Here is a 12,392-nt window from a genome sequence, read left to right as displayed (position 1 = left end):
GTAAACATGAACAGAATTTAGTAGAATGACAAATCCAATTGCTGTAAATAAATATAAATTTTATTAGGAAAAAAGAACACCCACATATCAGCAACATCAGGAATGATATAATAAACAGCTTTCAAATAAACTGCATCCAGTACATTACAATACTTACAGTATTAATACCCATCCTCAATTCTGTTTTTTGTCTTTTACTTTTTTTTTGTAGCATACCAAACTTCAAGAGAACTAAGGGAGCTTTAAAAAGTTAAATGGCAAAAAGTTGCACATTTCTTATACCTTTAGTGTCGAACTGCAAAAAGGACTAAGTTTGTGTGAACTGCTAGCTTAACCTTTGAGCAGAGCATATGAAATGCACAAGTTAAGCCAGGGAAGTCATTCAAGTAATGTTGACTCACTCAGAAACACTCTGAAGCTTCTTCAAGTATGGCTATGCTTTTAACCCGCTATATCTTCTGGCACCTTGGCTTTCTCAACGACAACCTGCTACTGTAGCTGGGTCCTGTACAAAGAAATTCAACATTTTTGTATGAAGGTTTATTTTACAAAAAACAAACAACCCCCCCTCCCCAAATCTTCTAATGACTGAGCTAGCATCATTCTAAAACTGTAAACATTGCTGTGACAGTGAGTGTAATATTTACAAGAACATCCTGGATAATCCAGCTAATGTCATTCTGCTAACCTGGAAGGCCCAGAGGATTTTTCCAAAGATTATCTATGAAGAGAGTCGTGGGTCAATTTGACTGAACTCAAAGAACCTACATGAACGTCAAAGAGTGAGTTATACTCCTGCAATACAAATTCTTGGTATATACATTGTGACATAATTTATTTTTTATTTTTTTAACACATATACAATTTGTTTAAATAAAACGTTTTTGTATCTCTTTACTACATACTTCTTTTCCTGAAAAATAAATGAAGTGCTTTCAGAAAACTAATACGCGGAAGAGTGGGGCAAGTTGTGACAATAATGTGACCGTCATTCAATTACATTGCAATTAAATGGAAATAGAGAGGAAAGAAATTACACAATTGTTTAGTGGTTATAAATAATGTATCTATACACAGACACAAAGATGTGCAACTACATAATTGCTGCCCTGGCCTTGCCTCATTGCAAAAGCACATAGATTGCTTTCAGCTTAATACCATTCCCTTTAGTCAGCTCAGTGCATATATGTTTAGATTTCTTTCAACAGAATGCCACCATCTAACTAAAATTTGCAGAAATTTGCAGGAGAGTATGTTTTTCTTTCCTCCAAGAGTATTTTTTGTTTGTGACCTGTATTAGACAAGAATGCTATTCAGACTCGGGATGATGCAATAGCAAGTCCCTTAACATAAAACAGAAGAGATGAATATCAGCAATGAAAATGTACACAGAATTAGTTGAAAATGTCCCTGATTTACAGTAATATCTAAGTTCAAGCAGTACTTTCATAGCACACTGAAAGTAAGAAATGAACTTTTATGCCTCTTGGTGGCCTAAACTTTAACTGTTAATTACATTTTGAAAGTAATATACAAGTGACAAGAGATATGTTAAAGTCCTATTGCCAAACTAGTCTTGAGGTATATGACAGGTTTATACTGTACACTATTTAAAAGCCTTCTCACTGTCCAGAGTCTCACATTGTATGTTTCTAGTAGGTTGAATAGCACCTTATGAAATAAAATCAGTTGTAACCCAAAGATATTCAATGAAGTAAGCTGTCAAGACTCTTTACAACACTAAATTTCTAACGTATATCCAAAAAGGGAAATTAATTTACTGTACAAATCTCACCTGTTTATCTTACATTTAGATTACAATAGGAAAAGTTCCCACAGCAAGCCAGCTGCCCTTTCAAACTGACACTGAGCTTACCCTGTTTTGTGTGTTCCTCAGTGTATAAAAAGCACATTTACTGAGCACCACAGACATAAAACTACATGTAATATTCACAACGCAGGATTGTTCTTTAAACCCGCTGTAAGGAAGATTAAAAACAGTTGCTGACAACAAAGTAAACATGGTAAAAACTAAAATATAACAAGCATGTTTTTTTTCTTTTTCTTTTTACTCAAAATGTTTAAAAATGCACCATGAGAATGGCTCAATATTACAGTATAAGTGACAGCGGTAAGTGATATAAGCACCAACATGATTTTTTTTTTTAAAACAGTTTTGCATGTAATTTAAATACTTTCACGGACTGCTCATACAACCCTTTGTTAATTCATGAACGTTTCATGAATACAGTGAAGCCAGATTTTTTTCATTTAAAAAGTCAATCAAAAAGTGCTTCATAAAACATTGACCTTCCAAAAACTATTGTGACGTTGATGATTTAACAGTTGTTTCATACTGTACAAAGAAGGTATTGAGTGTCACTCTTTGAGTGTGTTCTTCTTTTAGTGTAGAAGGCATTTGAATTGAAATAAATGGTGATAAGTGCCCACTTTAGCACCGTGAATATTGACAAAGTCAGTGTTTTATGCCAAGATTATTTTTTTCAAATTTTTGTAACAAAAATAAAGCCACCAAAAATTAAACTTTGTTTCCAGCTAAAATAGATCCTTGTGTATCAGACTGAAAGCACCAGAGAATTCTTTTGTATATTGCAAAAGTTACCAAACAAAAATAAATACATCCTTAGTAGAGTGAACTAGTAAAGCTTGGTAGTTAAAGAGGTGAAAGACCTGATGTGAAAAGTGATTCATGTCTCATCTGATCACAGGTTCCTTTTTCCACACAACACAAGGCTGCTGAAAGGCCTTTGGTGCCTGTGAGTTTTTGCATCATAACACCTTCAAGTTCTTAATAAGTCGTTTTCTACACAAACTGACTGTAAGGCCCAGTGACCTTGGTGAATGCATATGGAGTTGTACTGACATATGTGTTACTTGTGCATGATAAGGATCCTTCCATTAGTGCCTTGATAAAACGCTTGTACGGAGGCTCCCCTGCAGACTCCGATGACTCAGGATGCTCACGCTTCACCCCCTTCTTGCTGCCCTTGCTTGGTGTGCCCTCGCCACCATTCCTCTCTGCTTCTTCCTCCTTCTCTCTAGCTTTTTCTGCCATCTTGGCCTCCCACAGTGCTAGTCCATGCTTTGCCTCATTCAAATTCTTGTGCTGGTAGAAGACTAAGGAGATGCGTGTTGGGTGGTTGCGATCTGGGTTTTTAAGGGGCGTTGTGGCGTGGAGCTCCCGTTTTGCACACTCAATAAGGACTGAGCCGTGACTTGGTGCCACAGCCACACCACCAATGTCAGGATCCAAGAAATTGTGTTCATTGTCTGACCACATCTCCGGCTTTTGTGGCGTTGTAGGTGTCTGTGGTGTTCCAGGTGTCTGTGGTGTTCCAGGCTCCTGTTTAATAGTGGAGCCCATGATACCCCCATTTGGAAGTCCTAATCCTGACTGGGTTTCAGGGTTTAGATACCCACCACTCACCTGCCCAGAGAGCATCTGTGAGCTGCCAGGCACACCCATCTCTCTCTTGATTTGCATATGGAAAGAATCTTGGCCCTGGGGTAGGATATTAGGACTTTGAGACAGGTATGGATTTGGGTATTCTCCAAACTGATTACCTTTGTTCAGTGCAGCTGTATAATCTATACCTCCATGGGCAGGGGATGCTCTTAAGATGGGGTCAATAAACTGAGCATCTAAGGTCCTGTTAGGACCATAAGGGCCATAAGGTCTCATGGGTTGAGCTGGTCTGATGGGATTGTAACCATTGACTTGTAAACCTGCCTCACTATATCTTGATGGATAATTGACTTCATAACGTTGATGTATTCCATACTGCTGCTCTGGGTAAAGCGCTGGGCGCTGTTGTCGATACATGTCCAGATGCTTTTGGTTTGAAGTGTAGTATGGATGGTAATTATCGCGTGGCATTCCTCCATTACACTGGTAACCTGGGTATGGACGATTCGATCCATTCATATAAGAGTTTGGTACATGAATGGGGGAAGGGTAAGGGCTCATTGGTGCTGGTGGCTGAGGGGAATACATGTTGCATGGCTTGGAAGTGCTTGGAAAAGACCCGGGATGGTTGGGGAACCTAGTGAAAGTGGCATTTGTTGAGCCAGTATAAGTGGGAAGTATGCCATGGTGTTGTTGTTGCTGTGGAAGGACCCCAAGAGGGTGTGATGGATGACCTAACTGATGGGTTGCTCCCACAGCACTTGGAATAGGCCCTAGAAAACAAAACCCAGAAAAAGATCAAAGTACTGGAAAAAAGAACAATGATATTCAAGGTACAATTTCTAAAAGGTATAAAAAAAAATGTGTTACGCTACCTGCCAATAGAGTGCTCTGAGCAGTACTCTCATAAGTGCCACCTTTTGATTTGGCCAGGTTGACCTTTTCTGCTTTATCATTAGAACTTTCCAGCATGGCATTCTTGTTGGCAGCTGCCTTCTTTGCATCCAACTTCTTTTGCCGGCAAGACTTGGCGGGCTCCGCAAGCATGCGGATCTGGCGACGGAAGGCACTAAGGACCTGGATGGCCCCTGACTTAATTTTTTCCTGTTGACCCTCCTCACTGCCAAATTCATCAGTGTTGGAAGCCTTATAAAGAGGTAAGACATGGAGCTGTTCATCCTCCGGTATCTTCCCAATTTCTCGGTTATCCTGCCTTGTTAATGTACACACCTGGAAAAAGTTAAAGACCTGAGTGAGTCAAATACAATTTGGTAGGAATATGGTTGGCATTAAAAGTACAAAAGTCTACTTTCTTATGCATTTTTATTCAAAAATCTGTTACACCCTCAAACTAGAGGAGCACTTTGAGAATGCAGGCCTCTACCATGGCCAGTTCCATACAGAACTAAATTAATTAAAATGCTGCTAAGCAAAATAAGTATCAGTGTTTAAAATGTTACAATGCAGCCAAATTATTAAAACGCTTGACGAGTAAAATTAGTTGCAGTCAGGTTGTTTAATGCAATGCAGTGTTCTGCTGTATGCCCTATAAAACAGCTTAAGAAGGGTTCAATGGACTCTGAATAAATAGTCTGGCCTCCAAACTCCTTAGATACCAATCTTGTGGAATCTGATGGCATCTGTTGGAAGTTATCCCAAACCACTAGAAACAACAACCCACATGGCTAAAATGATCTGTTGCTAATATTCCAGTACCAAATGTACAAGGACGCTCTAAGATGGTCTCTGACCATTCAGAGCTCCTGGTGGAATTAGTAGGACGTAGAGAAAAAGCTGGTTGGGCATTTTCCTCTAGAATATGGAGGATGCGCAGTCCATGATTTTCTAAAAGACTTTCAATTTGTCTAACTACAGAAGAGTTTTTCCTGTCAGGGTGAAATTTGACCAAATTTCATGCCTGTTTTCAGTGCAGTGGCGCCTCAGGACCCAAAGAGGGGCATTCAGTTTTGAAGGTGAGCTAATATTTTTGATGAAATAGTAAAATGTCTCATTTTCAACATTTTATGCTGTCTTTCTTCTGTTGTGAATAAAATATTTTAGGATGCGCAAATCATTTCATTCTGTCTTTATTTATAGTTTACACAGGATCCCAGCTTTATTTGGGTTACATATGTTTTCCTGATCAGACTTACGACAGTGCTGCCACCCTGCATGTTGTGGAGGTCCCTGTGAGCGTGGGCGCAGAAGTCCATACAAGCAGTAACCCCAGAGAAAGGCCGACCGTCCTTGACCCCCAAACGACAATCGGGTGCTCTATGTTCATGCTCCACCTGTGACCAGGTACAAGAAGAAGTACACATGAACACGCTATTCAAAAATTAGTAAAGGTAAGTACACAAAACAAGGTCACTATTAGTGTAGGTACTTTCAGTTGTGCTGTAGAAACACCTGTATGTACATGATGTTACATATTTGTGATACAGTCTTATATCTACTGGTCAGATTTGCACAGAAGCCACAAGTTCAAATCATACTTATATCATACTACAGCTAAAAAGTCTAAATTCACAGCCTTAAATACCCATTTGACATGTTGAAATTCATTTGTGCACATGATATATGTGTATGTGCCATCAACAGCAGAGCAGCCTGTTTCTCAGAATCCTTAAGTGTGCTGCACCTCCTTCAAGATATATATAGATTCAAAGTTCCTGGATATATGACTCATAAGTCGATCCTATCGATCCTCTTATATAACCTAGAGTGTCTGAGTGATAGAATTCCTTCATGTCTCTTTCAATAATCTCACGTCAAGGACACTTCTTCATGTACATTGTTTGTGCTAAGCAGTGTCACAATGTTGATGACTAAAGTTTTCAGACTCTGTGTATGTACACGTTCACAAAAAAAAGATTGATGTTGGATCTGAAGCCACATATTTCTAACCAAAAGAACAAAAGAGACATAACAGACACATAAATAAAATATGATTGGTTGACATAAACCAAAGTTCTTGTTCGATAATAAGTGACTAAAAATCCTTGGTTTAGATTTTTTAAACATTAAGTATTTTGATTATTTTTTATGATAATGAATAGTTTAGATGTTACAAGATGTGGAAAAATCAAGCAATCTGTAATGTCAAAATATGCTCACCTGGTTTCCATAAGCTTCAGGTGCCATAGATTTATACAAGGGAGCGAGTAAGGTTGCTAAACTTTGAAAGTTTTGCTCAAGTCTCTCCTCCTGAAAAAACATATTTTTTCAAGCATTATGTTAATGTAGCCATGATGTACACTGAAAACATTATTTTTGATCTACATAAGATACCTCTTTTACATCATCTCCTAGTAGCTTGAATTTTCTTGGGATTTTGCTCCGGGCAAATTTGCAGCCATTATAGTACATACTCCAGGAGCACCCAAAGGAGAAAGATGCTCCGCAGGCTTCAGGATTTAATCCCTGGCATGCACAGGTCCTCCTGAAAACACACTTAGTTCAGATGTTTGGCTCTTCCTCAGGTAGTTCTGTGTACAATAAATTGATGACTGCAGACTGAATAAGGAACTGAACTTGATGTGAAGACAAGAAGCAATGATCAGGAATAACAAATCTTAATACAAAGCAAAACCAATAATTGTATATACATAGACGTGGGTTATGTTATACATATACAAAAATACATAATGCACAATTTTGCCAGAGAGTTACAATTAAGATAATGTGTCAAAAGAAATGTAAAATGTGTTGGAATTCTGATACTTACTCTTCGTTGAAAGCACAGCGTCTCTGGGTGAGAGCTCCGTGTTTTTTTAGAGTTTCACTAAGCTCGAGGTAGAGGCGGTCAGCCAGACTGGGCTGGATGCCCTCCCAGACCAGCAATACAACAATGATGCAGGCAGTATCACATTTGTGACCAGTACGTTCACGCACCAGCACCAGTAGTTTTTCTTCTACACTGCCTCGACGAATCACCTGAAACGTGATAGACATAGAAATATGCGCACCAAAATCTTAGAAAGAAATTCCAGCACAGCTGATTTATCTAATATCGAAATATATAGACAAAAAATGGCTCATACCCATTTGGCTATGGGGCACCCTTGTGTGCTTTTCCCTTCCTTGCCGGTATAAATTACTTTCTCAATCCTAATGGCACGGCCAGTTAAGCCAGACCTTCAAAGCACAATAAAGGCATTAAAAAAAGCATGAAAAAGGACACAAAGCATGAACACTGTCCATATTTATAGTAATTGCACTTAAGAATTTTGTTTTACCTTTGCTCCATCATCTCCCGTATGCCAGGAACACTGGGGGCTGAACCCAAATGAGTGTAATATGGGCCCTCATCCTTCTCGATGATTTGGTCTATATTCAGTAAAACAAAATGTGTTAATAATCACACTCTAACCAATCAGTCATTTTTCACCACTAACATTGTGAGACTCACCAACACAGTGGCAGGATGCAATGTCATATTGAGTTTTCATGGGGGTATCCAAGAGATTTCTTATAGGGGTGTCCAAAAGCTTCATAGGAGATTCTACAAAACTTTGGAGGAGTTGTTCCTTTTTAGGGGTATAATCAAGTGTTCTTTTCGGACCTACAGCAGATGAGGCAGCTGCTGATGATTCCACTCCACTCATGTCAGTGTTGGTTGACAAGATTGTAACTGGCCCTGAAGATTCCAGCTTGACTTTATTCTGTGAATTGATGACAAGGGATTTCTTGTCAAACACAGATGGAAGCTGGTACTGCCTCAGACTTTGTTCCATGGAGGCCAGGATGCTTCTCTGCTTTTTGTTTTGATCACACAGGGATTGTTGATTTTCTTGCTTGACTTGAATTCCACCCATGCCTGCTTCTCGCATTTGTGACAGCTGCTCCTGCTGCTGAAACGCAGACAGCTCAAATCTGGGCTCATTTTCCATTTTCACAGCTCTCAGGATTTGTTTGGGGTCACTAGAGCTGTGAGGGGGATGAGGCGGGCCCTGTCGTTCCTGCCTTTGTAGCAGGTGCATACGCAGAGCTGCATGCCTCTGAAAGTCTACATGGGGACCCACAGGTCCCAGAGGTAGTCGAGGTCCCCTTTGGAACTGAGTGCATGAAGTATTCAGCTGCTGTTGAGCTTTGGGATCCATGTCTGTTGTCACCTGCTGGTTTAACGCACCTTGTGGTAAGTGAGGTTGTGACTGTGTAGAGGTCTGGGGAAAGTCCACTTGGTTGGGCTTGTGGCAGTGGTTGTTAGGCTGCGGTGATTGAAATTGCTTGAGGTTTCTGCTGCCTGAGTACGGAGGATACTGTCTTTGATGTTGTTGTGGTTGTTGCATCTCTGTTGTGTTATTGTTGGTGTGTGTTGCATGGTCACTGTGCTGGATGTCTAGGTTAGATTGAACTGAATTGTTTCTGAGAGGCTGGCTGGATTGAGGGTTGTGCAGACCTGGTGAAGGTTGACTGTGAGGCCTGTAATTTGGAGACTTTAGTTGCTGCCCTTCAAATTGTTGTGGATGGGACAGTGGACGTTGAAGCTGACATTGTTGTTGTTGTTGCTGTTGCTGTCTTGTCACAAACCCAGTTGACAGCATGTGCTGCAGGTCAGTATCCTTACATAAGTGCTCTGATTCTATATTGGAGTGGTAGCGGTTATCTGCTTTCTGGTTTTGAGGGAAATTTTGTTGTTCAGACATTTTCTGGGGGAAAGATTGCTGCATTGGAGAAGCTTTAGGATTTGACTGCTGCCACTCAGGGGCAGTGTTGTGCTGGACTGAAGCACATTGCATTTGGGCTGGTAGGCAGTCCTGCTGTTTTTGCTGGAAGCCGTTAGACTCTTGGCTGCTATCTATGAAAACTCCCTGTGTCTGGAATCTTTGCACTGGGTTTGGCTCCAGTATCTGGCCATGAACCTGGGGGCTTGCTGTCTGCTGTTCTGGCTGAGGCTTAGCAGGAAAGCCTCTCCACACGTCTTGCTCTTGTACCTGAGATGATGGGCAACTTGTTGGTTGCTGATGGGAATGCGAACGGTTTGAATCTCTCCAACCTCTCTGGCTGGGAGTTGAACATGATATGTTTGCTCTCTGCTGAGATGTATTCTCCATACCATTTTCTGACCCAGTGTGTTGTGGCTGTTGTAGATCAGGCCCCATGTGTCCAGTACCATTAGCTTGGTGTTGTTTCTCTGCGTTTTCTTGAAAGTTTTGAGTTTGAATCCCATACTGAAGGGAACCATCAGTGCCAGGCTGAGGAAGTTGACCAGATCTAGGTCTTTCACTTTGCTCTATCTCCTGTATTCCAACGTGGGGGAAGGAGCTAAATCCAGCTGCCTCTGCTGCCTGTAGGGGATTACTGTGCTTCAAAAATGAGCAGTGGTTAAAATCCTGCTGGGCTTTTGTATATATACCTTGAGGATTTGTGTCATTTGGAAAGCACTCTGCACCATTTGGAAGTTGTTGTGAACTGTTGGCATTATTTTTAGGCAGGATCATGCCTGAGTGCTGCTCCACAGCAAGCTCCTGGCCAGAGTAAGATGGTGGCCGTGTCTGATGATGCTGTTGTTGCTGCTGTTGGTCTGCTCCAAAATTGTTGGAATATCCATTTACTAGATAGTTGACAGAGTTGTAACGGTTGATGCCTTCAGCATTTCCAGATGCCCCAGCCTGCTGTTGCTGTGAGTTGGACATATGTGCCGAATTGGGCAATCCTGAGGTTAGAACATGGGGTTGAGCACCTTCATTGGACAGCTGATTGGCCAGTGAATCATTGACAGTATCCAACTGTGACCCTGATGTTTGTGGTGCAATTGACACCTGCTCAGGATAGTACTGAGACAAAGTTTTTTCTAACAAATCACCTGGAGTGCCTTCTATGGTTGAGGAGGGTGATACAGCACCATTTGAAACTTGTTTATTTCGTGGTAGGCAAAAAATATCTCCATTTGGAAAATTACAGTTCCTTTTTTCAAAACTAATCTCTGTTTGTGGGGAACTGCATTCAAATTCTGTTGCCTTTCTCAACTCAGGAAAGTTGTCCACCAAATTAGAACTGGTGTCATCATTTCCTTTTATTTCCACGTCTACTTTCATTTTCTTGGGCTGGGGGACCAAGGACTGCTCAGTGAGTGCATGTTTGAGCTCTCCATTCATCAAATCTCCATTCATTTTGTAGGATCCTTGATCGAATAACCCTTCTTCTGATGCAGGGATATTGCAGTTGTCCCTATGCCTCTTCATGCAGTTGACACCTGTGCCCGGCTTGTAATGTGCAGGGCTTGTGATCCAGTTTGTGTCCCCAGTGATCTGCAGAGAATCTCCTTCTGAAGTCTGGTTTCCATTTTGGAGTTTGCGAGAGATGTTGCGAGATGTGCCAAATTGTGCTAACATCAGACTTTCTTCCGTCTCATGTTTGGCCTGTTCTGTTTCCATCTGGCCTTCTCAGAGTCCATACACAAGGCTGCCCTCTGTCCGTCCTGCAAGGCAGAAAAAGGGATAGAAAAATATTCAGTTTGATCCTTCTTTGAGTTGGGTTTTCATGCAATACAGACTGTTGTCATGTTGAAATGATTTGTTCGTTCCAAGATTGGTTTTATGTGATCACATGCTTATTGGGGTCAAGTCCTTCATGTGTCAAATAAGGCAGTGCCATGTGAATGCGAAGCTGTCAATAATCATGTTGAAGAATCAACAAGCTAAGTTTGTAGTGTGTATATAGCTCTCCCCAGCCACAATTGTTGTACAACTGTTGCTTCAGTCAGTTAGTCTGTTTGTAATATTGTTTACCTTTTTGATTCCCAACTAACTCTTCAAGAGCATAACAGCAACTCATGCAGACCACTGTTATTAGCCCTTTTTCAGAGTCTCCTTCAACGCCCTGTGTTTAAGTAAAGAGGCAGAATGTGGGGTTGACATTGATCTGCTGCTGATGTGCCTCCGAGGTAGTCACAAGGCCAAAATGGTCTGCCTGTATGAGGGAGAGCTAATACCGCAGAACATGACGCTAACAGTGCTCTTATCACTCTGCTGATGGCACGACACCAGCTCTTACTGTGTCAGCAAACTGATTTAACCCTGAACCTCCTCTACTTGGTCTGTTTGAATTACCAAAGAGGAACATCAGTGGCTTAATAAAGACTTTCTTTTTCCTGCTGATAAGGCACAACCACTGTGCTGTTTAGGGATCAATCCATCCCTTTAATACCAACAATACAGATTACACCTCTGTTATTACTAAAACATGAATGTCAAATATGTATACACATTTGATCAACATACTTTAGCACTCTGAACCCCTTAAGAGTCAAGGTTCCCTTTCCAAGTGTTGTAAAACCTAAGCATTGTTTGAAAACAGCTCCATAGGATTTTCTAAAAAACTTTTATTTTTTAGCCCCTGAAGAAACTAAAAAATGTAAAATGGAGAAATAAGAGGTTAAACCTTAGGCTTTTATTGTAAATGATTGACTTGCTCTTATGCTCAGTAATATTTATAAAATAGGGGGAAAAAGGCCATTGTTTAAAAGATTACAAGCCTGACACGGAAAAGCATGCAATCATCAATGAAAAACACGCATATGTTGCACCTGGTCTTAAAGGCCTAAATTAGAGGCCTTGGACTGCCCATGTCTTGAGTGAGGCAAGGTAAATGTAATCATATACTGTAGCTCAGTTCAACAACAGTGTGATTTAAACTGCTTTACAGCAAACATAAACTGCATTAAAACACAAATGCACAATAAAAAAGTAAAAGAAAATAGATGAAAAATAAAAAGAGTAAAGGGTACAGTGCAGGGAGAAGTATTATTCAAAGTCCTTTAGTTTATATCAACCAATCAAATGTAGTGGCAAACAGGAAAGGATTTATTTGAGTATTAGCACCAAGTCTATCATGTTGCAAAAACTCTTGTGCAATTTAGATACAACCTAACCACATCACACTGTGAAATAAAAACCATGAAGCAAGTAGAATGTGAGCAAGGTGTTAAAATTGGAGTTCATCAAGGGTTTATCGTAGCTAA

At 40.5% G+C, this 12,392-nt stretch overlaps 1 protein-coding gene across 2 annotated transcripts in view; it reads right to left on the bottom strand.

Moving 5' to 3' along the window:
- Positions 1–38: 38 nt before the first annotated feature.
- tet2 (tet methylcytosine dioxygenase 2) overlaps positions 39–12,392 on the bottom strand; it is a 31,353-nt gene continuing 18,999 nt past the window's right edge. Inside the window, exons 2-10 of one of the 2 annotated variants that reach the window (XM_075463029.1) lie at positions 7,839–10,850; positions 7,666–7,756; positions 7,471–7,564; positions 7,155–7,363; positions 6,719–6,869; positions 6,545–6,634; positions 5,581–5,718; positions 4,303–4,657; positions 39–4,200 (exon numbers count right to left, since the gene is read on the bottom strand). In XM_075463029.1, the coding sequence (XP_075319144.1) occupies positions 2,825–4,200; positions 4,303–4,657; positions 5,581–5,718; positions 6,545–6,634; positions 6,719–6,869; positions 7,155–7,363; positions 7,471–7,564; positions 7,666–7,756; positions 7,839–10,806 (5,472 nt within the window). In that variant the 5' untranslated portion in view covers positions 10,807–10,850 and the 3' untranslated portion in view covers positions 39–2,824. The remainder of the gene's footprint in view (positions 4,201–4,302; positions 4,658–5,580; positions 5,719–6,544; positions 6,635–6,718; positions 6,870–7,154; positions 7,364–7,470; positions 7,565–7,665; positions 7,757–7,838; positions 10,851–12,392) is intronic. The other variant, XM_075463030.1, reaches the window with a different exon arrangement.

This window comes from Odontesthes bonariensis, chromosome 4 (genome assembly GCF_027942865.1).
Source record: "Odontesthes bonariensis isolate fOdoBon6 chromosome 4, fOdoBon6.hap1, whole genome shotgun sequence".
Classification (NCBI taxonomy): Eukaryota; Metazoa; Chordata; class Actinopteri; order Atheriniformes; family Atherinopsidae; genus Odontesthes; species Odontesthes bonariensis.
This window is presented reverse-complemented; position numbering and strand designations above follow the sequence as displayed.